Below are 27,260 nucleotides of genomic sequence, written 5' to 3'. Positions count from 1 at the left end.
TGATTTATTAACATCACTAACATTATTAACATCCTCATTATTATTATTATTCGGATGTGGTCAGTCGGTACACCGTGCAATAATAATTGTTGATATTACTGTCGCACAATCCGATAATCTGGTTAAAGCCTAAAAAGAAAAAATATCAAAATACTTGGACTTTGCTTTTTTTACTGAGATTACCGCCATGTAGAATGTTGAGTCAACCATTATTGTTCTGATAGTTGTTTCGGTCAATGGTCTTATAGCGAAACTTCGACCTTAAAAAGCTCACTCTTAACGGTTGGATCAGAAGTGGGATACAGAAGGCGAATCTTGAGACGGTGCGTATTTTGAGGATGTTCCACACTCTGAAGCCCTGACCACCGGTTGCTTGGGTACTGTCCCGCAGCGGGAGGGTTTATTTTTATATTAACATTGTTAACAAAATAAATGAAAGAAAAAAATGGATATGGGAACGTGTTTTCAATTAAGATAGGTAACAGGTGTAGAAAAATAAAGCAACAGATAGCTTGGAAACATTTTATTAACAGATCATAATAATTTTAGTCACATGAATAAATTATCCAGTTTAATGGCTGTTGCGTATCTGTCTTAGAGCCCCTGTTTTTATTTTCACAATTCGTTTATTACTAAATACCTACTTGTTAAATATACGGAGAAAAACTTATGACATAAATCAAACTCATTACAATATAGTTATCCATCAATATTAAAAATGTTATATGACTTATTAAACTTCTACATAAGGTTGATGACCTTTAAGGGTTGCTAAGAGTCTGGTATTGGACTCAATGATTCCTCATAATATCTCGTAGAAAATATAAATGTTTGGATATCGTAGGCTGACGTTATTATTAGGGTGAATAATTAACGGAATAACCTCAAGAAACAGGTAATATCGAACATTTTATTATAAATAGAAAAGCTTTGAACTATGCGAGTTTTTTTACAATGTTGTGATATTTATTCTCCTCCGTGTATTATAACAAATATCTATTACAGTACAATATCATATTGATATCATTTAAATAATGAAAAGTAGATATATTATACTCGTATTTATACAAAAAAGGAACTACCAGTGCATGTACTTAGTAAATATTAAACTTAGGTTATGCCTAAGACTAAAAGAGATTGTTATAAAATAATTCTATAGTAAATAGCCGACTAGTCGTTTGTCTACTTGTCGTTTTTTTTTTTGTTAGAATAGGTATCCCTATTACTGAAATTATGAGATTCGTATGATAGGTATATTTACAATTTTAACAACATATTAATTTGTACATAGTACCACATTTATAAGTACAATTGATATAGTGTATAATAATTATTATTATGAGAATCATTTATTTTACAATTATTTCAGCGGTTCTTTAGTTTTGCTAAATTTAAATTAAGAAACCGTAAAAAAAGAGTCGTAAGATAGGGGATGTTTAAGATAAGGAAATTTCAATAGATTTGCCAAAATTCAAAATAATTAAAAGTTAATTTATATTGGTATATAGATACGTTTTATCAGATAGTAGGGAGACAGTAGCGGATCCAGATTGTTTTTATATCAAACCAATACAAGACCTCTGTAGTTTGACTCACCAACACGTCATATATTTATACCCTACTACCTTATACAAAGCCAATCTGTCTTCTCAGAGCATGTAGCACTGTAGAAGATTTTTTTTAGTTCTGTTTTATTTATAGCAAAACTTTATGTTAATTAACTTTTAAATTATGCTGAATGTGGCAAGAGACAATAATATTTCTACACATTTGCTGCAACGTAAGTCTGAATCTAAACATGTACTCTAATATCTTATAAATCTATATTTATAAGTTATAACACTAGTCTATCTTACTATGGAAATTTTTTCGTTATAACCTATTAAACCTTAAAATTATCTTAAATACTAAATTAAATATAGGATTCAATAAATAAATAGTATATATTAATTATTAAAAATCTTCCATCATATCCAAATCCATAATCCGCCTGCCCGTCCTGTTTTACGTTGCATATTTCACACAAAAATAAAGTTAAAGTAATCTGGCAATTGCATTGTTGAACTATTAATAAAAACATGCTATTTACAAACTACGATGGACTTTGTTACGAGAACATCCGACTGCATTAGTAAGCTTAGAAATAATGATCATATTTAAGTACTTTATTTGCAATGGCGTAATATAACCAGTGGCGTAGCGTGCCTTGGAGGGGCCCTGTACCAAAATTAGTTAGGGCCCCAATAAAGGGTAAAATTTTCTCACAAAAGAAACAAAAACGCTTGCCTAAAATATATATGACAGTATCTTAACATAAGTAGTATGTTTCCAACTTCAAACCCGGAAAAAAAGAAATTGCTTTTTTTTACTTTTGTTAGTGAAGTAAAGCACGAGATTCAAAGAGATTGTGACTTTATATTACTAATTTTTATGCTTTTACACGTAAGGGTAGTCCAGGGCCAAGTTTCATTGATGCGGCAGCAGCGTCGTAGCAGCATTGGACAGTCTGTTATTAAAGTAATATTGTGAAGCATAAACAACTGAGCGGTGCCGCTCTAATGTCGCAACGCATTCACCCTCCCGACCTCGTATCGGTGGTTGCAAATCCGGTGCGACGCTGTGTGCCCCCGCTCTTAGTCATTCCTAGAAACTTATTCTATCTACATTTACCTTCTTTATAAGGTTAAATCGTAGAATGTGATCCACTGACACGTTACAGCCTGATCCTCTGGCTAATATGTGTCAGGACTTTACTTTAATAGAGTGGTAGACAAATTCCACAAAGTTACGACTTCAAAAACAAATATCTTTAATTATAGACAAAAGGAAATACCTTTATTTATAGACTTCATATATAGATTATATTTAAGATTTTTAATAACATTTATTATTAACTATGCCAATATCCTACACTTAATAAAATTAAATGTTATTATTAAATCCTAATTATCTATCTTTGACGTACGCTCGTACTCTTAGTTGACACATACGATATTGAGATTAATGTAAAAATGTCATCCGGTGCTTACTGGTGGATAGCACACAATAGGTAAATGTCATTTTGTCAATTGATTTGATGTTTATTTTAATAGGTTGATATTATAGACCAAAATAGTGAATAAGGCCAGTTGATTTTTTTTCAGGCCCATTTGAAATGATTTCCTAACTTGGACGGATGCACGTCGCAATTCATTTATATATTTCTTATCAATTGATGTTTATGAATCTTATCATGTCTATTTTGTAAAACATACAATTACAGGGTGACTTAATTTCCATAAGTTTTACTTATTTAAAATACCTAGACATTCAACATCAAGTCTTAATTATAATTTCACAAGTCTGTATAAGATAACAACAATTTAATTCCACAAACTAAACTATCTCGACATTTAAATCTTCAGCTTACTTTATGAAAAAAAAAAAATACTACTTGTATCAAAATTAATATGCTTCTAATAGGCATTTGGAAATTACAGTTCATACTTTTATTTATGAAAGGTGTTAAATACAAAATTATTACCGTTATATATGGAATGCTCTTTTTGATTCTGATTCTAAGTATGTTTCATTAAAATATTGTCAAACCTAATTATGCTCAGTTTCTACGCAAGTTTGTCTTTGTTAAGAATCGAAAAGATATGTTTAAATCTATAAATTTCGGTAATTACATATAACACGTACTTACACCAAATCAGTTTCACTGCGATTCACGAGTTGTTCGTTTTAACAGTCCGTAGTATTTTACAAATATTTCACAACACATTGTACTTTGTGACTTTTGAAATCACTAACGATATATTCTGCTCTATATGTGTACCGTTCGATTAGAGCATTGAAACGAAAACACTGCGAATGTTCAAAGGAAATTGCAGGGCGCTCATAAGGCGCAAAACTGGGGCTAGGGGCAATCCATCGAACTTGGACTCGGTGGACCCCCCATTACGCTGTAAGGCGGACTGTGCGGAGGAAGCGACTGAATGGACCCAAGCGGTCCATGGTACATGTCCATCTCCAGCGAGCCGTCTGGTGACAACTTGTCCGCCATTTTGTTTTCCTGCTTCGTCACCATGCGCCGCCATTTCGCTCGCGCGTTCTGGAACCATACCTGTAAACAAAAACTCAAGTTTGATGTCGGCTAAATAAATAACTCGAACGCATTGCAATAAAATGTAGCGAATGCAATAAAAGTTGTTTCGCCATAACAAGAACAGGGTTGGCGTAGCAGACCAAAACGGTCGGCGACGAGTTTTAAATTTTCGGAAATTGCTTCTTATTTAACACTTCACATTTTGTTGTTCTCATCATTATTTATATTATTTTTATTAGTTATTCTTTTTTATCATTTATTTATATATTTATTTTAACGTATCCACGTGTACCTATATAGATAAGTAGATATTCGCTAGAGCGACTTTGAATACTCGGGCAACCCGCTGTCTCCTCTCAGAATGAGAGGGATTAGGCCAATAGTCCACCACGCTACCCCAAAGCGAATTGGCAGATTTCACACACCTAGAGAATTAAAAAAATTCTCAGATATTCAGGTTACCTACAATGAACCGGTGGTAGAGACTTTACGAATAGTCAATCATTCCTTTCAAAAGTGCGTGCGTGCAAAAGCCTAGGTTCTTGAAATAACTGAATTATGATTTTGATTTTTAAAATTTTAAAAATTGTTTGTTCGAATATTATAAAAAACAGCGTTCCCAGGTGATTCCCATACTCGCTTGATAGGTGAGCTAGTGTTGTGCACTCTTACGCTATCCGGACACAATACGTCGGGCCTTCGCAAAGTTCATCCATAACATTCCATCACGATATTACGACCATGACAATTAAATGCACGCACTAAACTTCTGGGTTTTTTCTCAAACCGCCGTAATCAAGAGTTAATTAGACAATTACTTAAGTAAATAGAAAAAGAAAACGCTGCTTGTAGGTAGGTGCCCATTTATCGTTAGAAAAAAGCAAGTTTCACCTATTCAAGAAGTGCAGCTCGTTTACTTTATAAACTACTACGATCTCTTTAATTGTCGCCGATGTTTATTTTTCAGGACCTTTTATTTTGTTTTCAATTGGTTTTCTGCTTTGTTAATTCCTTTCTATTAAGGATTGATGGTTTGTCTTTTTTTCCTTCCTTCGGTGTATAAAATTGTATTTACAAATCTCTAATCATACTACAGTTACTTGTGGGTAGCAAATTAGATACAAGAGAGTAGAAAAGTCTAATTATTCATATTTGTTATGGTTAAATTTCGATCAGTGATGGAAACATTTTCCATTACTGGTCCTTTCCATTTACATTTTCCAGGTTCTATTCCTGCTTCCATTTCTGCTTATTTTCGTCTTTCTGGCACTTAGTTAATCTATTTTCGAATTTTATCACGACTTTTTTCCATATAATCCAGTCATCTTTAATAGGTTCCCCTCGGAAATACTAAGCTGAATATTCTAAAAGTTGTTGCCAAACCTACATAATATAGTAGGGTGTACGTGTCCATTAAAATTTGAGGACTAAAAATAAAATCGATATTTTTGCAATTTATATTTATACCTTTATATTATCCTATATTAATTTTATAAACACGACAGTTTGTATGGATGTTTGTTGAGGTTGTAGGGATAATCTCTTGATCTACTGAACCGATTGCAAAAACTCTCTTACCAATGAAAGCCACATTATTTGTGAGCATCATAGACTATATTTTAACCCCGTATTCCTACGGTAACAGGAACTACGCGGTAAAATCACAGGGCGTCTGCAAGTTTGATATAAAAAAAATGATTGCGGTTGCTTTTCAAGGACGGTAGAAATTATTAAACAGAGTAATACTGCAGGACTTGGGAATACTTCACCAATGAGGCGCGACCTCATGAGTGGCCCCGCCCACCGCGACATGGCTGCTACGAATGTGGTCGACACGTAATGCCAAATTTAGATTACCGCTTCTTTCTTTGGACATAGTATCTAATAGATGTGATGCAAACGTCTAAATTTCTACAACACTTAATAAAAGGTTGTTTGTATTTTGAAAAATTAAAAAATACGCCCGCACGTGCAGTTTGGAACGTGCCCCGTTACATGAACAAGTTCATGACTAAGGACCCCATATATATTAAAAACTAATCGGGCATGTCTAAATTTCAGCAAACACTCAATAAAAGGTTGTTTGTATTTTGAAAAATGAAAAAATACGCCCGCACGTGCAGTTTGGAACGTGCCCCGTTACATGAACAAGTTCATGACTAAGGACCCCGTATATATTAAAAACTAATCGGGCATGTCTAAATTTCAGCAAACACTCAATAAAAGGTTGTTTGTATTTTGAAAATTAAAAAAATATGCCCGCACGTGCACTTTGGAACGTGCCCTGTTACATGAACAAGTTCATGACTAAGGACCCCGTAAATATTATAAACTAGTCGAGCATACTCCGATTATATCACGTGAGTTTTAACTGTGTTTCATAATAAGTTTAATATGAATAACAATTACGATGATTTCTATGTTTCTATTACCACCTTTGATACCTTCTACCTAAAAAAGCCTAAGCCTTTTAGCTTAAGAAGAATTCATTTCTTTCCATCTTTAGATTATACTACCGATAATACTAGTTTCATATTTACTAAAATCACATAAGTCTGGCGCGACAAAGATCTTGTACGGTATGACATTTGGTATGTAGAATCTCAATTTCGTATATGTCAATTTTGGCGCGCACCGAAAAGTTACGTGGGCTGCGATTGGTCCACGTATCATTTCAAAGAAAAACGTCATACTCATTTTATACAACTGTCAAATTGTTAATGTCATTATCATTCTAAACTTAATTACGTATTAAAAACTAACGCATCCAATTTGAATCACGAAAGATTTTTATTTGTCTCCAAAAAAACGCAAAGTCTTGGAACGAGAAAATCTACCATATATAATTTGGTCCTTCGAGCCAGATACGTCAAAGTTAGTGCATTACCCTGCTGCAGTTAATTCACTATCTTTGGCTATGCAACAAATGTCATCCGGTGCCTACTGAGTATATCATACAGTAGATGATAATATTTATTAATTTATTTGATGTTTATTTTAATAGGTTGGTAATAAAGACCAAAATAGTAAATAGGCCAGCTAGCCTACTCATCACCAACATGCTTGTTGAAATTACTTAAACTCGAAGAGTGGTTTATTTATAGAGCTGTAACCTTCATTAAATTTAGACTTATTTTAGGTATAAATGTTAATAAACCTTTGGTGAACCTAGTGCGCTAAATTATGTAGGTAAAATTTAGCGCACTTTTTGCTGCGCTGCCGCGGATCCCTGAAAACGCCACATACAAAATGGCACGAACTAATGACGTCATAGGTAATGTAATGATTGTTAGATTTGTATGTGCATTCAAACAAAATTACTAATATCTTTGTTATTTGTGTGTTTATTGTTTATAGTTCATGTATTAAAAAATGTCACATTTAATGTAAGGAAGCTAAAACTGTATGAATTTTCATCTAATTACGATAAAATATTTTTAATAGATTTTGAAATTTGTGATCTCATTTATTTTGCAATTATCCAATCCAGATAATCTTTGCTGTTTATATATAAATTAGTTAACATTGACCCTATTTACCCGATCCCGATTGTATCATAAAAATCAATATATTCAAACCTAGTCATCATCCCCATAGTTCAGACAGCAACATATATGTAAGCCAAACAATGTTTTGTTTCATAAAGAAAATGTTAACTAGAAAACCCGAATCTCGCACGTAACACTGAAAATTTGCATTTATTGTTTTATTTCGCACTTTTTTGCAATTATTATTTAAAAAAAATCGTGTAAAGTATGCATCTATTTGCATATTTAGTTTAACATCAAATGAATTTTTTAGAGTATATGTCATAGTTTTTTTATTAGTTTATAATAAAACTGGCCAAGTGCGTGTCGGGCCACTTTACATATACAAAGGAAACCTTAAAAAAAAATTTTTTTACTACTTTATAGACGTAATTAATAATACCTCCTTACCCATGCCAAATTTTAGCTTTCTAGTTCAACAGACTACGAGTTATCTTACTGACAACTTTATCTAATTAGTTGACAACGGAATTTGTATGCAATTTTCAAGCTCTGAGTATATTTTGAAGTTAGTCGAACTATCTAACTGGCAATTGCTACATAGCTATTATTTTTTTACGTATCCATAAAATACTGTTTAGGTGAGAGGGGGGGCACATAACTAACAAAAATTCGCTCTTATAACCTTAATATTTTACAAATAGATCCCTAAATCAAAAAGTAGTGGTAGAAATAGACCCCTCATATCTTTTGAAGACCTATCCATATATAAAATTCTAAAGACCTATCTTTCGATTTTTTTAACATTTTTAAACTGCATACATAAGCTAAATTACAGCTCTCTAGTAGTAATAGTCGTATCCCTAAACCGGATGGACGGACAGACAGAGGGACATGGCGAAACTATAAGGCTTCTTTGTGGACTACGGATCCGTAAAAACTAAAATTTTGCCTTGCCGCATATATAAATACGCCTTTCTCAAAATTTTATTCCGGTTTAAATACATCTCTTTCTAAAGATTTAATGCAGGTTAATTTTTCCTCTACTACAGTTCGTGCGCTATAGCATGGTGCGGGTGATACTTTGTTTAACTCTTGAAAGTTTGTCGTGATACACGTTAAAAGTAGGTACGTATTATAAACATCATAAGGTAACTATCACCCGCTACAGCGCACATACGAGTAGTTATAGTCTATGAGACAAATCTTTCAATACCAATTAGTGTGCGGCTTCGTCGGGCTAACCATTCATAAATTCATCATAACGCGAGCCGATAGCGTCGAGACGTCGAGAGGAGCGCATGAAGAATGGGTGAAAACAGGAGACACGATTGATGATGCAACGTCCGCACATGCCCGCCTGTCAAGCTCAGATAACGTTGTAGCATGGTGGTCCCGAAAATGTTCTCGTTATGAATGACGCGGCTAGCTTGTACCGCGATCATTCAAGTTCCACCGTTTTATTAATAGAACGAATTTGTGTCTAAGCCTGTAAAGCTAGTTGTACTCGTAAGTTAAGAAAAACTTATAAATAATAAAAAAAAATGATGTTAGAGGTATTAGAAAAGTCAGACCACTTAGGAGCTTTAACAGAAACGATATGGATATATCAAACCAATAATTAGGATAATACTCTTTTACAGATCTACAAAAAGATTCCCAAATAGAATATGTCTATCTTCTACGGATTTTACATTTAAAAAACTGGTCAGACACAAAGAAAGTTCACACAGATTTTCACGCACACGGGTGTAAATAAAATGTAGTAGAAATAATTTTAAATTTGGATATCCAAAGTTCAATAGAGAATGTGTTTGCAAAACATGTAGTTTATCTTTATTCATATTTATTATTATTATTATTATTAGTGAGGCCTAAATTTATTTGCCACACTATCCCGTTTGATTCCTCTCACCTGTCTGGAAGAGGTCGGTTTAGCGTTGAGCCTGCCTTTATTCTTTATCTTCTACTATAAGCTCCTTTATTTGTTTGGTGCAATAAAGAATATATTTAAAAAATGTTTGATTTTAATAATGTTCTGAATATACCAAACTAAAAAGGTTTATAATTTTATGAGTAAATTATAAACCTTTTTGGTTTGGTATTTACCCCGGGTAAATACCAAACCAAAAAGGTTGTAACACCTATTGTGCTATATGGATTAGAATTTTGGGCAGTAAAAGGGACCGGTAGTAGAAGAATGTATACGAATGAAATGCGTTTGTTGAGATGGATGTGTGGTTTCACAGGGGAGGACAAAATAAGAATGGATAAAGAATATATATAAGAGAAAGTCTGAAAGTCTCGCCAGTGACAGAAAAGTTGAAAGGTAAAAGCTAAGCTTGGTATAGACATGAACAATGCGGAGGGATGAAAGTCATCAGAAGAATGCTGAAATTGCAAGTGGAAAGACACAAGAGGAGAGGAAGGCCAAAAAAATATGGTTGGAGTGTATGAAAGCGGACATGTGTGTAAAAGGAGTAGATGATAAATTGACGATAAAGGCGAATGGAAGAAATTGGCGTATTCTACTGAACTCACTTAAGTGGGATAAGGTAAAGGAGATGATGATGAAATACAAAACACTCTAATTTGCGTTGTATTATGGAAGAAAGTCCAGTAATTTACGATAAAACCTGACTTAAAAAAGGTTTGTAATTGATTCCGAGCCACCTCTGTAGCCTCAAAGTGGGTGTGGTAAATTAAAGCGGGTTAACAGAATGCTTTTCCATTTTCCCAAGTCTAATTTACAACGTAATCGGAAAACGTTTTTTCTTCTTTAGAAATCTCATTTTTACCTAAAATTGTTTATATTGAAAAGAGAATATTAGCATCTACTCGTAACGTAAACGTATTCGTATACCTATGATGTATGAAACAAAAAAATCAAGCCACTTTCATATAGCTTTTGAAGTAATAACTTCTTCATCATTAGCTACCCATGTTCTGCTCACTGTTGAGCACGAGTCTCCTCTCAGAATGAGAGGGGTTAGGCCAATAGTGGACTATTGTCCTAACCACTCTCATTCTTAATAAAGGGTATACTACTGCGTAACGTAACGCGTTACGGCGCGCATCTGTCTGGCTTCCCTTTCTCTAACGCATACGACAGAATTGTTAACTTAAACCTGCTACCGTATTTGGGACGCTTCCCGAGACGCACACGATTTTATTTATGATTCTAATAACAGTAACAAAATAATATCTTGCACACATTCCAACTAACACGTTTGGTTTCCTGATGGGAAAAGTTCCGTCACCAAATTGCCCAGACTGTGACAGGCCAGAGGACATCTACCACGTGTTGTTGGAGTGTGTCAGAAACGAGGCAGTGCGACGGGAAGTACTGCTAAGATTTCCTGCACTAAGAGAGGTGGGCGGCTGTAATAGTGCACTGGCACATCCTCAATCAGAGGAGGCCAGGGCGCTGGTACAGCTTTATAGGAAAAGTTTTAAGGTAATTAATTAAATTATAAGATTAGCAAAGGCGGCCTTACGGAGCGGCATAGTCCAAAATGGACTCAGCTTCTTAAAATAAAGATTAAAAAAAAAAATCTTTGCGTTTCTAAATGAGATCCTCCTACTAATTTTAATTTGCAGAATGATAAATAAATAATTGACATTGCCAACAAGCATCACGAAATAATGAGTCCCGCGTGCTTGAGCACCCTTCATTATGCCGACAACATCGCTGATCTATTACACGAACACGCCTAACAATGAGAAATATCATAAAATGAAAAATATTTTCAATTGTAGAGGAATTTCAGATCTTGCGAGCGAGGGAAATGACAAGTAACGTTGTAAGCGGATAAACATGACTTGGTAATGGCGCGGTTTATAAACTTGGTCTGAGACCTTTGTATATAAGAACTGAAAGTTTAATGTCGTCTTTCAGACTCGGTTCCGTGGCAACCTTTTACTAGACATCGTTAAAGATATAAATGTTGACAAAGTTCAGTGGCAGGTTTTACAGGCACTACAGGGTGTTTTTTTTATTCTTTACAAATTAATCCTTGACTACAATCACACCTGATGGTAAGTGATGATGCAGTCTAAGATGGAAGCGGGCTAACTTGTTAGGAGGAGGATGAAAATCCACAACCCTTTCGGTTTCTACACGACATCGCACCGGAACGCTAAATCGCTTGGCGGTACGTCTTCTCTCACCACCCAGACCTGGACCAATTAAGAAAACCTCAATCGGCCCAGCCGGGTATCGAACCAAGGACCTACGTCTTGTAAATCCACCGCGCATACCACTGCGTCACGGAGGCCGTCGAAACAAGGGTGGACTAACTCAACGGTAATTAAGGTCTACTAGGACTTTTTCCTTCCAAACCTTCTACACTTTAGTACAATAAATATGCCTCCTAAAAGTCCGACAAGGTTATACAACTTGATTTTAAATACTATTATTCTATAGCTATTCTACAAGAATTTGAGCATAGATTTTGCAATATAGACAAGTTTAAACTAGATATTTCTATAAATTTCAGATAAGAACAGATATTTTCATTCTGGGCTCAAGGAACAACGTACAGCGAAACTTCTCTAAAAAACAGAGTGCTTTCTTTACTTTGGCAGTAAAAAATATGACTATAAAATATGGAATGTAATACTGTAATATGCACGTGAATAATACATTTCTAAAAATTATAATTGAGGTTTTATAATATTAATATGAGAGTAGACAAAATTAATTAAAGCATACCATTCTAAATTGAAGTGCCAGCATTAGTTCTCTCAATTTGCGTTAGCATTCCATTGAAGTAATTTGTTTGACTGTTATTTACGCCGAGAGGTGTTTGAAAATAAGTTCACAGTCGAGGATTTATTTTCTTTCAATTCTTATTTTATTTTAATTTAGACTCGACTGTACTTTTACGTCATGATTGCTCAAGTTTTTATAGGTTCCATTCTTCATTTATTGATTTAAGTGAAAAATTTTAAATTGTATTGTAAACTTTTACGATGGATGCTTTAGAAAATATATTATTATTTCTGCATAATCACGTTCTTAGAGAAAAACACTGAGGGATCCTCATTTATACTGTATACTTTCTCAATAAAAAAAAAACTTAAAACTAGTGGAAGCCCTTGATCGCGTCCATTTCTAAACTCGTGATTACCATAAAAAAGTATAACTTTTTTAACATATAAACATATTATATTGTTGCGGATTACCTATACAACTTTTACAGAGAAAACGATATGATTTTTGCGGAGCTTTAACAATTTACGCGCCCGTAACGAAAGCTCTTAAAAGGATTATTTTCCCCGATTTTAATTTTGCCATATTTTTCACTGATGCTCCATTTTTATTGGTTGTAAAATTATTTGACTTAGCTAGAATTTAACCTTCCTGCATATGGGGACACAAAAATTCCTGATAAATGTCTCCATTTATGAGTCTCCAAAATGATTTTTTCAATCGCACCATTAATTTCTGAGATACTCTCCAGCTTTATAATACTAAGCTTTATGTAAAATTTGTTATTATTTTTACTTTCATTTGTCTCTTATCTAAAAAGCTTTAACTTAGAAGAAGACATAATAGTGTAATAGAACTATTTCTCAAACAAGATGTAAATCTGGGCCAAGCTGTCCATATGACATTGACAGAGTGCTCTTCGCCGCTAGTATGTCAAAATTAATAAACTGTGTTGTTATTTCGACGCTGCGTTTGTATTTTATTATTGCTTACAAGTTTTTTGAAGAGATCTCATGCGTTTTCTCTACTAATATTATAAATAGTAATAATAGTTTGTGGTGTCGCAGGGGATAATCTCTGGATGTAAAGAACCGATTTTGAAAATTCTTTTTTTACTAGAAAGCCACGTTATTTGCGAGTGGCATAGGCTATGTTTTATCCCTGTATTCTCAGAAGCAAAGTGTCTATTATAATCTAATTCATTTACAAATATTAAACCAACAAACGGCAACAATATACGGCATAAAACACAAAAAAGCTGAAATGTCTGCTTAGACGGCGATCAAAGCGCCGCAACATTCCACTTACGTGTAAATAAAAACTGAAGAGATGTGATTAATAGTCCGTTTTCCTTATATAAATAATATTTGAATAAATTAGGAGGCAGACGCGGCACGTCCGCTCGGCGGGTGTACGCGCGACCAAATGACAAATGGATGCCTTTTGAAATCGCGGCGGAAATTATCTGCCCAACCGACCGTCTCAAGACGATGCGTTCGTACTAATTACTAGAGCGTTTGATTGTGATCTTAACTTACATCCACATCCAGAATTGTACCGTAAACTTTCTAACCTAAAGTTCAAATTTCCTTAAATGATTTTGCTTATTATTGTCACTGAACGTACTTAGAAAGTAAAATTATATCTGGCCAAATGTCGAGGTGTGACCATCCGCTTCTAATTGCAGGGGATGAAACGCCTTCTGAACTGTTTGAATTATTTGTGTGCCGTCAAGAGGCATCTTTATAGTGTTCAAATTTAGAGCATGAAAACGGTTTATAAATAGGTCTCCTGTACCATAAATATACGCATTAAATTTACTTAAAGCGCCATTACACATACCATCTCGATGTTTTGTGCTTACACTTCTAATTTATGCTAAGGCAAATATTGCGGATGATTCCGTCTCATTAGTACAAAGGTTGTTTATATTCACTTAATAATATCTTTAAGTATGCATGATACAAATTTATCCTACGAGTATAGTATATGAATATACCTACATACTTATATCCACATGAACTATCTGAAGGGAAACGCAATTATGCCCAATATGCCAAAAATGCACCATCAATTAGGTTAACAAATAATAACAATGAATATGTTTATTCAGGAAAAACTAAATTAAATACCTTCTTTAGCAATACATTAAAAAAAACTTATGTTTAAGAAAATTTTAACACCTAAACTTCATTGAAGTGAGCCAAAAGCTGCAATTAATAAAACCAAGTAGCACGCACCACACACATTAGCGATCGATCGTGAGAGAGCCCAAGAACAAGGAAAGGCACTTTTTCAATCAACTAATTACGCAGCGCTACTTCAATCTGACTCATTTTTCAGTCGGGGAAAAAAAATACAAACGCAGCGAGTGACAAATCACGCAATTGCGGACGCACGGAGAGAATTATGTCGCGGTTTGTTCTAAATGCACCCGGTCGCAGTCGAAGCGCATGCGGGGCTCGGGTGACGCTGAGCGCGCTCTATAAGGCCGACCACAGACGCACAATAAAATTGTCACCCAAAACAATAATGTGAACCAGCGGGCGCCAGTGCACCTCCTTAATCCGATTCTGCCGCAAAATTCGTTGATAGCGGACGTCTACTAACTATAAACTAATTCTCTGCCAAATTACATATTTTTATTTCAACCTGATTTTGATATAAAATCTTGATGATGAGTGACCTTTTGCTTTTATAAATGTATGTAGATAATATAAGGTGCACAATGCACACGATACATTGTGGTGAAGAAGACAGCAACGTTAAAAAGCAAAGCTAAAAGGTTTACAGAGTAAACATTAATTTACAAAAAGTAAACATTATTTTAATTTTCAATATTTTTTAAGTGATATATTGTACGAATATTTTAGTTTAAAATTTAATTGAATTTTAAGTGTTATGTTTATTTTAAATTGAAAATAAATGGGCATATAAATATCGACGGCTCAAAACCCTGTCGTTTGGAAGTCCTTAAAAAAACCCATGTCTTATTATCTAGCTGACGTCAAAGCAATGGTCCATCGGTGATGATGATGAAGAATGATGACTGTCAATAAAGTATGATAAGGATAGCTACGTTATACTAGTACTCGTATTACAGTATTATTTCCATTAGAGATATAACTAAAGAATAATTACCCTGCTTTATTGATTACGAACCTAAGGCACCTAGCACTCAAGCATTCACGACCACGTATGGTCGTAGTATTAGTTACTGAAGCTACGGTTGGACTACTACAAGAACTTAGTACCAGTCGTGAAGCAACCATATTTGTTGCGCCGCCGAAGTTGTTATTTGTAACTTAAACAGTATGTGGAGTTAGCTAAGTGCAGTGAAGTAACGACTACTCGTACCATATGGTATAAACCTATAAAAAATCTCTAACGGTGTTTTATAGGTTAACAGTGTGAGTTTCGAATTCATCTATACCTCTCTTTATCTATAGTATTGTGTTTGAAAGAGAGAGATAGAGATGAAGTTGACACTTTCGATTCGTAAAGACATCGCTACCGAATTGCGCTACAGATATTTTCGGCTACTGGTCGTCGTCTTGGACGCCTAGTGCTTGAAGTGCCTAACACTACTGCCTGGTTAACATTAATTGCTTTTATATATAGCTCATACGCATACATATTCGTCTACAATTTCGAGTGCAGCGTTCTTACCTATAACTACAACACATTATTTTAGTTTTAGCCATGTTCACTTTCAGACCAAAAGAAGAAGACAAAAGTCTTCGAACAGTGCGTGTTGCCAGTGATGACTTATGGTTCCTAACTATGGGCTTCATAGAGGCTACAGGGCCCAGAGTCACACAGTCACAGGCTATGGAAAGATCTATGCTCGGAGTATCTCTGCGTGATCGAATCAGCACCGGGAAGTGCAGTATTGGTTGACTCCCCTCTATGTAGACCGAGAACATCGCGGGTTGCAGGGCCCATGCAAGAGGCCTATGTCCAGTAGTGGATGTTTATCGGCTGTAGCACTTCTGATGATGGCTGTAGCACTTCCCCAGGAGAACTCCGTCACAAGAGCTCTACTACTACTAAATCTCTAAACAGCAAGTCTATAAACAGACTGTAAATATACTGTTATGTAAAGTCTCCTTCTATAATTGTAAACAATAACCAAAATTGATACCATTATAGGCTTGGTACTTTGTTAGGCAAGAGGGTAATATTAAAGCAATGGTTTTCCACTCTACATAAGGATGATTTTGTACAGGTGCTGACAGTAATCCAAAAAGATTTTCTTAAAAGAATTTTGAATAAAGGAATGTTTTTCCCTACTGTCTATTCTAAACCATCTAACTACTTTTAACTTAAAGACTTTCAATGTATTTGAAAGTTTTATGTCAGTTTTTGCTTTAATTAACACAGGCCCTGCGGTGTCACTCGCGTAGTTCCCGTTACCACGGGAATACGGGAATAAAATATAGAGACTCGCAAGCAACGCGGCTTTCTATTGTCAAAAGAATTTTCAAATTAGATTCCGTAGAAACAGAGATTACCCCTGCTATCTAACTTTACGTCTTAGTAATTTAAATGATAGTTTTTCCATACAATTTACGAGCATTGTTCAATGCATTAATTGTGCACCTATATATCTTTTAAAATTAAAATAACTTTAAAAGCTCACAGATAATTACATTAAACTCAATAAGATTTAACATCATTCATTTCTTTCATTCATATATTGCCTATTATAAGCAGGATTCAATAAAACCTACGCGTACCTTTTCACCGATCTTCCTCCAAGGATTGTCCTCAAAGATGAATGTAACCCCTTCCAACGCAAAATTATTTAACAATGTACGTTTGGTGTTTACCTTGATGTACGGTAAATAACATATAACAAAATACAATTACAGAATTGAATAAGGAGATCTTCAATTGTTATATAAATGTTTACCTTGGTTCAGTGGTTAGTCTGTGGCTGCGAATGTTGGGGTTCTGGTTATGAGTCTTGTTTCGGACTGTGAAAGAGTTTTTCTGTCTCCCAGTAAAATCTCTTTTGCAGCCCAAAAAACCCGCTTAAAACTACCTTCCTCCGCTTGTGTTGTACTCTCTGCCCAGCCAAATTTAGTAAAGTCCTACGAGTGCAGATTTTATATTAAAAAAATCATCCCTTTAGCCCGGAGTTTAGAAAGTTGCTGGGGTTAAGCCCTCACTTTAAACAAAAAACCACCGTCGGGCCTGCAGGATTATTCACTCACGTATCTTCACGTATGTTAGCTGTTGACATATACGAAATTGAAATTCTATATGAAAAATTCATCCGGTGCTTACTGGAGGATATCACACAGTAGGTTAATGACATTTCGTCAAATGATTTAATGTTTATTTTAATACGATGACAATAAAGACCAAAATGGTGAATAGTTTATCATTAACATAATATGAGAGACAAACATTATTATAATTATTACGTATCCCGGCTATTGCTATCGAATCTCTCGCCTAAAAACCTATAGTGACATCATTGAGGTACTATTAAGGAGCCTACGGCAATTACACACTAAAAATATGGCCCAATCATGAACTCCTGGATTTTTATGCGGTTTTTACCTATAGTTTATTATGAAAGTTTAGGTCTATAATTTATTTAGATTGTGTAAATTACTTAAATATGATGATAGTTATTAGAATTGTCGATAAGTCAAACTGCCTGGGAGTTTTCATTGAAAACACTGCCTATTACTCGTTGTGAATAACAAAATGATAAGTTACTTTTGTAAAAGTATTACACGCAGACGAAGTCGCGGCTAGTTACTTATAAATTATAATTATGTAATCCTAATTTGTTACAAATGTAAACTACTGTAAATAATATAAAGTAACTTTAAAGTTTTTCATATAAGAATAAATTAAAGTAAAGGTTTACTTAAAGGTTCCGTAGATATAGGTACATTACGAGATCCTTAGCTCTGCTTTACTCATTGCTTTAAGATTTTGTAAGTGCTGTCATAAAAAAATTAAACACGCCGTTGGTCCATACTAAAGAATGAGTGTCATATTTCACTATTAGTTTTGTCAGAGACTTATTAGACACCTACAAAATATTAATGTATAATTTTCATAGGTACCTAAAGTCAGATAAAGCATCTTGAAGATATTAAAAATCATTTAAGCACCCACTCGTATTCAAACTACGTACTTCGAGGGCCTTCTAACACCTATACTACAAATAAAGGTGTGGTGGAAAGTGTTCTTAGGTCTCTATTATGCTTCACGTAGAACTCAAAATGAATAGAAGTTCACACATTTCATAAAGATTTCTAGAGTATGAAACTAACGTTATGAGTATTTCGCACTTACGCGATATATCATAAAGTTAAAAGTTACAGACGCAGAAAAATTCTCCGAGACTCGGCTCTCGCATATAGAATTTAAACAGGTAAATTTCAGCCTACCCCACAAAAATACACTCTCCCATGAAACTTGCTTATAAACTATGCTTTTAGATCATTTACGGATAAATATCTCGACTCCATCTGATACTGTCATTAAAAAGAAAAAAAAAATCACCTCGACATTTCTCCACGGGAGCGTTCAGCCAAAACTCGGTATACACAAAACGAAAAAGCCCTTATCTTGGCAAAATGGCGAACGCAAGCCGTTCGCTTTTTGTGAGAAAAAAATCTCGATCAATATTCGGAGGTTGGAGGGAGAGGGATTCTCTTTGCGTTGTTATAATTGGTTGAGGGAAAATTTATGCGGCGCGCGCTATCTACGAGAACTTCTCGGGTACAGTCGGCTCCACTCGCTCGATAAACGGTAAGGGTAAAATGCCTACCATTTAGATGCCTAGCCACAAGTCTAAGGTGTCATAACACATCATATTATACTTGTACGTATATATACTTATGTATTTGTATATAATATGTAAATACGCAATATAGAACAGAGTCGTTTGCCGCCGTCCCTCTGTACGCTTATCAAACTTTATTATACAACGGATTTTTTAGTTGCTTTCATCAATAGATAAACTGATCCAAGAGGAAGACTTTACTTATACATTATATAATAATAACGTAGTGGACGAAGACACAGGCAGCCTTTATTCTAGATGAATTATAGTTGTTTTCGTGTTTTCTGTTAATCACCATCAAAATGTCGCATAATTTTTATACCCGATCAGTTTTTAAAACGAATTAGAAAGTTACAACAATCATGGACATTATCATAACTTATTTAATGAAATATTTTATTAATAAAATTGCAAAAAGCCTGCCTTGTAACCAGAGTGTTACAGTAACAATGTGACGTAACTTTTTACTTGATTCTACATGAAAACATTGTACCGAAACGTGTTACGAAATGCGCATCCATTGAAAAACGTTGTAATTACGAAAACAAAGGAGAGCTCTTTGAAGAGACCGAGCAAGATCCACATTAAAGGGCCGAATAACAAACAAATTAGAGGCAATATAAAGGTCTAAACTGTAAAGATGCGCCGAAGTATGTTTAACTTATTAGAACGTGCGGCATCAGTAGTCGGCAGCGGGCTCTTGGCAGATGCGGTAAGTAATACAGTTTACTTTCAACCTGTTTATATGGATATGGTATGTACCTATTCTTCAGTGAAACAGTTACTGTTTGATACAAAAAGTTGTGATCCAATAATTCGTGTAACCTTACCATAAACGTGTAATTAATGTCTTCCCTTTTCGACTCTGCATCCATTGCTACTGTATTTTTTTTTTGATTAAAGACATATTTTGTTGGGTACCTAAGAGTCACTGAAAAAAATAAATTGAAGGAAATACAATGAGCATTCGTTCGCCCAGCAACGTTTACAGTATTACACGCAAAGCAGACTTATAATAACAATAAATTCGCCGCCCAAATAGTAACATCACGACAAATTTAACTCATCTTACAAGCTAACAATGTCGGTGTAATAGTACTGGATGAATAAAAATTTTCATCTATTACCATTACCATTACGATTTCCAAATACGAGCAAGTACAGAATCTTTTATATTTTCCTTTATATTTATATTCTCGTTTGGCTGGCATTTTTGCGACACGAGAAATCATTTATCATACGTTTTATATGGGCGCTTTTAATTTAAACAAATTATACGCAAATTATTTAAGATTGAACACCGTATTAGCGGTATTATAATGCATGTTGCATGTGCTAAAAATTCTGTACTCGCTGTTTAAAAACGAATAATAAAACATGGTTTACCTGTAACACTCTTTTCGGGAGGCCTGTCTTCTGGCTCAACTGTTTCAGGTCCTTCGCGTCAGGATTGTGGTTGATCGCGAAATACGACTTCATGGTGCGGAGCTGGTGATGCTTGAAGCTGGTTCGCATGCGCTTTGTGCGCGACGAGCTGCCCAAGCCGCCACCGCCGCGGAATCCCATCTCCAAGTATTCAGCATTTAGATCTGGCAGAGATAAGGTACGCTGCTAAATGCTAAACATCACAGAGGAGTTAGTTTTCTGATGTTATATATTTAACGCGGTGGATTTAAACATATAAATAGATAATTAAAATTGATCGACACAATCGTTACTTAATACCAAAAAGGCTGTGTACCATTTGCTGGTTTTTTTTTTATTTTTTACCAATAATTCATCGTTAACAATTCACTCTCCTGTAAATGAATTCAAACGAAGCGTTATGTTTTTGACATAATGCTTCGCTTGTATTGAAATGAAACTCGATTTCACGTGACTGAATTAGCATATAGTCGAGACAGTTAGTCGGTATCGTACATTTAGTACCGCGTAATAAATGTTATTCGCAAATAATGTGAAGTGCTTATAGCCGAAAATTATGTTTTAAAGTATCATTACGTATTTGGAAAGTTTTAATTATTTATTTGTGAATCATACCAGTTATTACGCGTACAAAAGTAACATAAACATTACAAAGTACAAAAAAGTTTATTAGATGAAATTTCGCATTGCCAATTCGCCAATGAATTACTAACAGTGACAATGTTGTACAATTTCACTTGCAGGCGAATTTAAAAAAATCCACTATAAATCTCACCATAACCTGCCTTTAAAGGTGCAAAATTATGCGATAATATATGAATTGATAAACCTTTTGAGTATTTACAGTTAATGTAGGATGTGGTATTACATTATGAAGTGCGGTAAGTTGAAAATTACATTCGAGGCGATATTGCTCGAGTCTTGGCGAGAGCTTTAGTAAGGAAGCAGAGGCTGTAATTATCAAAGCGCACGTATGTTATACGACGTTCTATAACACATTTGCGAGGAAACAAATTTTGTGAACACAATTTCTGAAAATCAATTTGTATCTTTGCCTGTTTTCCATAAGATGACATTTTGATGCCATCGGAAAACAACATTGTAATTTTTGCACAGATATTTGCTATCTGTGCAAAAATTACAATGTTATGTTTGCGTTTGTGCGTGCGTTTTTTTTTTGGCAAATGCACCAAAAACAGCCAGTATTACTAATAAAGTAAATTAATACATTTGTGTTTTTATTACAGATTTATTGTTGTCATTTATTGTCAAAATTATTAAAATTAAATAATTAAATGTTTATTTATTATATTTTATCTCACAAAGTTAATTATATTTTTAAAAAGTTGAGTATGAGATACATTACGATATTGAAATTGGTGAAAAAAGCGATACTTTACGAGCAAATATGTTATAAAATAATTAAAGCAAGAAAGTTATCTATAGCTGAAGTTTTGAAAAGCATTTGCGTATTTACGTTTAGATTTATTTATGTACTCTCATATTTTATTGAAAAACGTTGTGAAACTCGACCGAGGCATTTAGAGCAGTAACTTGTAAGCTTTTCAGGTTTCGCACTACTTGGTAAATGAATGTAAAATACCGCTTCTCGTTCCCCGGCAGTTAACTACGCCTGAATGGGTTGTGGAGGAAATAAATGAATGCTGTATTTACTTTTGTATCGTTTCAGCGTTAGAAATAGGCAGTCAAGTTTTTAACACTTTTCGTAGTTTTTGAAAAAAGAAACCAAATCTGAATTTATACAGTGTTAAACAAAATATCTTAATAACTCTTTTTTAAAATTTCATTTTATAAACGCAAAATTAAAATGGAGTTCCTAATTATGTACGAATTTATGAACGTAAAGGAAAAGGCATCTTATATACCTGTGTTTTAACATTTATGGTGTAATTAAGAAAATCTATAAGGTTATATTAATGGTTATACTACGGAAAAGGTTGTATATGTTTATCACCCGTAAAGTAAACTCGGTTTTCATGAGGTTTTTACAGTTAAGTTAAACTTAACCAGGGTTAGGCTTTCGTTTAACGTTCCCGTGGCCCAGTCATCAGGTGACGACTCGGAACACCGTGGGGTTTCAGTCTTTATCCCGTGACCTGTCTATAGTGAATGAATGAATCTTTCCAATACATTTTGTTGATATTCGAAGCGTTAGCGTTTGTAATAAGAGAATCTACGAGTCACATGATTACAGGCTTTATAACAATTCGGATAAAAGGATAAAAGCTATCATTAATACCACCGTTAGTACAAAAATATTTTTTGTGTGTCCAGCTAGTATTTCGGTCTGGCATTGCTATTTGTTTTCCACTATTTCTCAGGCATCAACGCGACGTATCCGTGACGGGAATGGAACGCTGCCACGTCGATTTTACGACCAATAAAAACTGTTGCCAGTAAATATTCCGAAACCATAATGTACCTACGTGCCGGCCTGGACAAAGAAATGACAGGAGAAACCTTGCCCAGCAGGCGAATTCACTATCTTTGACGAATGCTAGTTGACATATTCGAAATTGTGATTCTATGTAACAAATGTTATATCTTTGACTACTGGTGGATATCAATTATCATATAGTCATAGTCATAGTAATAGCCATAGTAAGTAGATAACATTTCTCGATTCATTAATTGATGTTAATTTTAAAAAAGACTAATTCAGTGAATATGATGACATTTTTATTAACAACAATTTTTTGTTAATAACAACATTAAAAATAAAATTGTGATCAATTAGCTTAGTAAGAAATAATCCGGGAACCGGTTGGATTTTACCGGAGAGTTAATTACCGCTGCGAGCGATTTGCGTAAAATGAAACGCTTTCGAGCGAACAGCCTACTCGCTCCGCAAGTCCAGTCAGATTGTTTACCTTTTCCGTGCACTTATATTTATTAAGCTTAACAACAATAGGCCATCAAACCCAGGACAAAATTCCTGCACATTGATAATAGGCTAGTTGACAATTTGTTTTTAATGGTTTTAAAGTTCATCGTTCTACTAGATTGAAAAAAAATTATCATATTTTTTTGAGACGTGATTACGTGAAAATTTTATCTTCATAATCAAAATCATTTCCAAACGGAGCGTTTGACAAAAATATTAGTTAACAATTAGTTTGACGTTTAGTACATCAAGTAACAATGTGACGTCACAAAATGGATGACAGCGCGTTTTTGACGTTTGGAAAATTTAAAAAAATACATTATTTTAAAATTAAATTTTATAAGAAATCCTTTTATTAAATAAAATCGGTAGGTATATTTCGGACCGCGTTGTTTGGAAGTACTTAATACAAAAGGCCCCTGTCCAGCAGTGGACATCTAACGAGTATATTTTATACTAGAGAATACTAATTTTATACTATAGTAAAAGACTGGAAATAATAAACGCGGAAAATTGTTATCAAAATTGAGATACACTATATTTTAGGATGAGTAATAAGTATAGGTACTTATTCTCGACATTGTAGACGATATTTAGGTATTATTTGTATAAATAACGTTCGTTGTTGATCACAACTAACATTGAGATGTGGAAATTTCCTCCTTTGAGCGCCTCATTTTGAATGACCTAGTAACACATCTAACAGTATATAACATCATTGGTATAACACGGGCTATGCTTACTATGAAAATTGATTTATAAAATGTGAGCGCGTGTAATAAAATGTGAATAATTTTGTCACACGTTTTGTCCTAGTTTTGATTTATGAGGTATCATAATAGTTCGTGAATGCAAACTATTTAAAAGCTATCTACAAGACAATACGGCTAGGATCATAAAGCTGGTCCCACACCGATCGCAGTCAAGATGCGCAGCGTTGACGGAACGTTTGTATTTACTTGACATGATTTACGCACCCACCGTCGTCGGCGATAAAGCTAGCAGCAAAACAAAAGAAACCTTCGTGACTGTGGAAATGGTTTTATCCGGAGTGGTTAAGTTATGGAATCGGCAACATAGAGAGGTCTCCCTAAGCTGGTGGCGGCAAAAGTGCCTTGAGCGCTCGTGCACCGGCTAGTTGATACGGTCGCTTAGCAAACAAGGAAGGATTTGCATACAAGAGAATTTCCATGTTTTGCTTAGCATACCTAGCAAGTTACCCGGTTAAGACGATTTCAAAACTAAACTGGTTTACATTTCAATTTTAATTGTCGCTAAATTTTTTCATGCAAACCTTTGTCCTTCTCAGATCAATTTAACGATAAATCGCCGGGGAAACGTCAGACACGCTAAAAGGAGACATTATTAATAGATTGAGACACAAAATGTAGGAAGATAAGCGCGAGACAAAAAGTGGGCGAGTTATAAAAAGATCATTGTGATCTCATAAATCGTACACACCATTCATGTTCTAAGGTCAGCAAAAAAACGAGATTTCCTACGCGATATCGCCTCGTCCGGTGGCCACTAAAATTTTTTTCGTATCAGTTTTTACCGGTAATCATGATGCTGCGAAAACGGAAACGTTGAATGACTGTTAGAGGGAAGTCCCGAAATTCCATTAGAATATTTTTTCAAGTTGTCAGCATACCGTGCGAGTGTAGGAATATAACGAAATTAATTTCGTCGGCGTTAGTGTTACGCGGCATAGCATGCCGGGCGCCGGCAGGGGGCGCTACCGTCGCTCCACTCGTAACTCATGCGCACGGCTGGTGCGAACCATCGGAGCGCCGGTCATATTTTAACTGTTATTACCTACTACTAAAAACTGTACACTCATACAGATAGATATCAAAACAGACATCAAAATAACGATACTGACTTTATAATAGTGCTGTGACATTGTATTATATAAATGTTCGAATTTAAATTCCTAATTTATTTATACCTATATTACTACGGTATGTTTTCCTAGTTTAGTTGTAATTAATCAGAATGTATGAGTATTTAGGTACCCATATATGCAAAATTACTTGGTATTAAACCTATGAAATCTTAATATTGCGCACAAAGTATTTGTAACATTAATTAAAAAATTTGACAATTTTCTTTTCTATAAAACACTGTAGTATGATATTTATATTATAATATACTCGTACTAATGACGTGATCGTATACGGGAATTTTAAAAGTACATCTAACAAGATATACATGTAAAAGAGCAAACGTAAGATAGAAGGAACGTTAAAGGTAAAAGATACTGTACCTTAGAGACTTGGACACATAACCGAACCGTATGACATATATACATATAATATTATTGATAAAATCTACATTCCCATTTACAAAAACAGGCAAGATCTAGTCGCCTGTATAGGTGATATCAAATAACTACATTCATAAAATAATATTATTTTAAAAGTATAAACTAATTAGATGAGTCGATAGAACATTTCACATCACTATTCCATGGCACCCTCTTGTTTAAACAAAACTTTTATCAATGCAGTTAATGAGCAAACCTGGTATAATGTATATTTTTATTCATTTCCATAAAATATGAATATTATACTTCTACTTAAAAATATAATTGATGGAATATCTTTCATTTTATCAGCCACCATGTTCAACCGAACGGCGGTGATGAATGTGTGCCTTAAAATTTCTTTAAAACATACATTTATTTAATATAGAACATATGATTGTTTTAGAATTTTAATTTATAGGTATACCATATTTGGTTTGAATATAATGAATGGCTTAGGATCTATTACTTTCTCTTCAGACATTTTTTCTTTTATCAATGTCTTTTCTACCTTCCTACAAATATTTTTGTGTCAGTTGAGTTAAGACAACTAAGGAGTTTTGTCAAGGAGGGATTTAGAGCAAGAGCAACAGTACGGAGATGCCTCAACACCGCTAAATATTCAACACCAAGCTTTTTTTATCATCATTACCAGTCAGTGGCATGCACTTCGTAGATGCAAAAATTCACTGCCTACCCTGAGCATTCATTTAGGAGCCTGTGATCGAATTTTTCATTTTGTTCGATTTGTACCTACGTATGCCTACCTTGATTAAAAGTCTTGTGCACGCCACTGTTTCCAGTCTATTTCAACGGCCCACTACAGGACCATACTCCCTTCTTACGTTAAACATAGGCTACTTTTTCCTGGAATAATCCACGGAGTATAAAAAACGGATTTTACGCGCACGAACTTGCGGGCGGCCGCTAGTATATGGATAATGGGGATTTAATTTTTTTTTTCGAAAAATTCTCAATATGTCTTGACTTGGAAAGTTAGTTGACTGTATTATAATAAAGCTCGAAGTTCTAACGGTGATGAAAGCTCTACAGCATAATTTGAGTTGAGTCTGCGGTAACAGTTTCAAGTGTTTAAGCTCCTAAGTATCTGCGTTAGTAGTTAAGTACGAATAATCTTGACTTTAATTAATATGCGACTACAACCATTTCAAAGATGGATATGGTAAGCGATGGCTAGAATTTATTGTTAGAACTATTTTAAACGATCTTCCGGTTTATCGATATTAATTAATAAAAGTTAAGGATTTCTTATAAAACTAAATTTAAAAATCATGTATTTTTTCAAATTTTCCAAACGTCTGTAACGTCCATTTTGTGACGTCACAATGTTACTTGATGTAAACGTCAAACTGATTGTTAACTAATATTTTTGTCAAACTCTCCGTTTATAAGTGATTTGTTATAGTGACGTCATGAAACAGTTGAAATATAGACGGCCATGAAACAGTTGAAATATAGACAGGCCAAAACGTTTTGGCTCGTAATGTCAAAAAAATAT

The 27,260-nt window shown here is 34.4% G+C and overlaps 1 protein-coding gene across 1 annotated transcript in view; it reads right to left on the bottom strand.

Moving 5' to 3' along the window:
• Nucleotides 1-508: 508 nt before the first annotated feature.
• The window catches only part of LOC112045866 (protein apterous), an 89,414-nt gene continuing 62,662 nt past the window's right edge, over nt 509-27,260 (bottom strand). Inside the window, exons 5-6 of the mRNA XM_024082231.2 lie at nt 20,493-20,695; nt 509-4,108 (exon numbers count right to left, since the gene is read on the bottom strand). Coding sequence (XP_023937999.1) covers nt 3,902-4,108; nt 20,493-20,695 — 410 coding nt within the window. The 3' untranslated portion in view covers nt 509-3,901. The remainder of the gene's footprint in view (nt 4,109-20,492; nt 20,696-27,260) is intronic.

Source organism: Bicyclus anynana, chromosome Z, assembly GCF_947172395.1.
Source record: "Bicyclus anynana chromosome Z, ilBicAnyn1.1, whole genome shotgun sequence".
Taxonomy (NCBI): Eukaryota; Metazoa; Arthropoda; class Insecta; order Lepidoptera; family Nymphalidae; genus Bicyclus; species Bicyclus anynana.
Note: the sequence above shows the minus strand (reverse complement) of the source record. Positions and strands in the feature narration are given on the sequence as shown.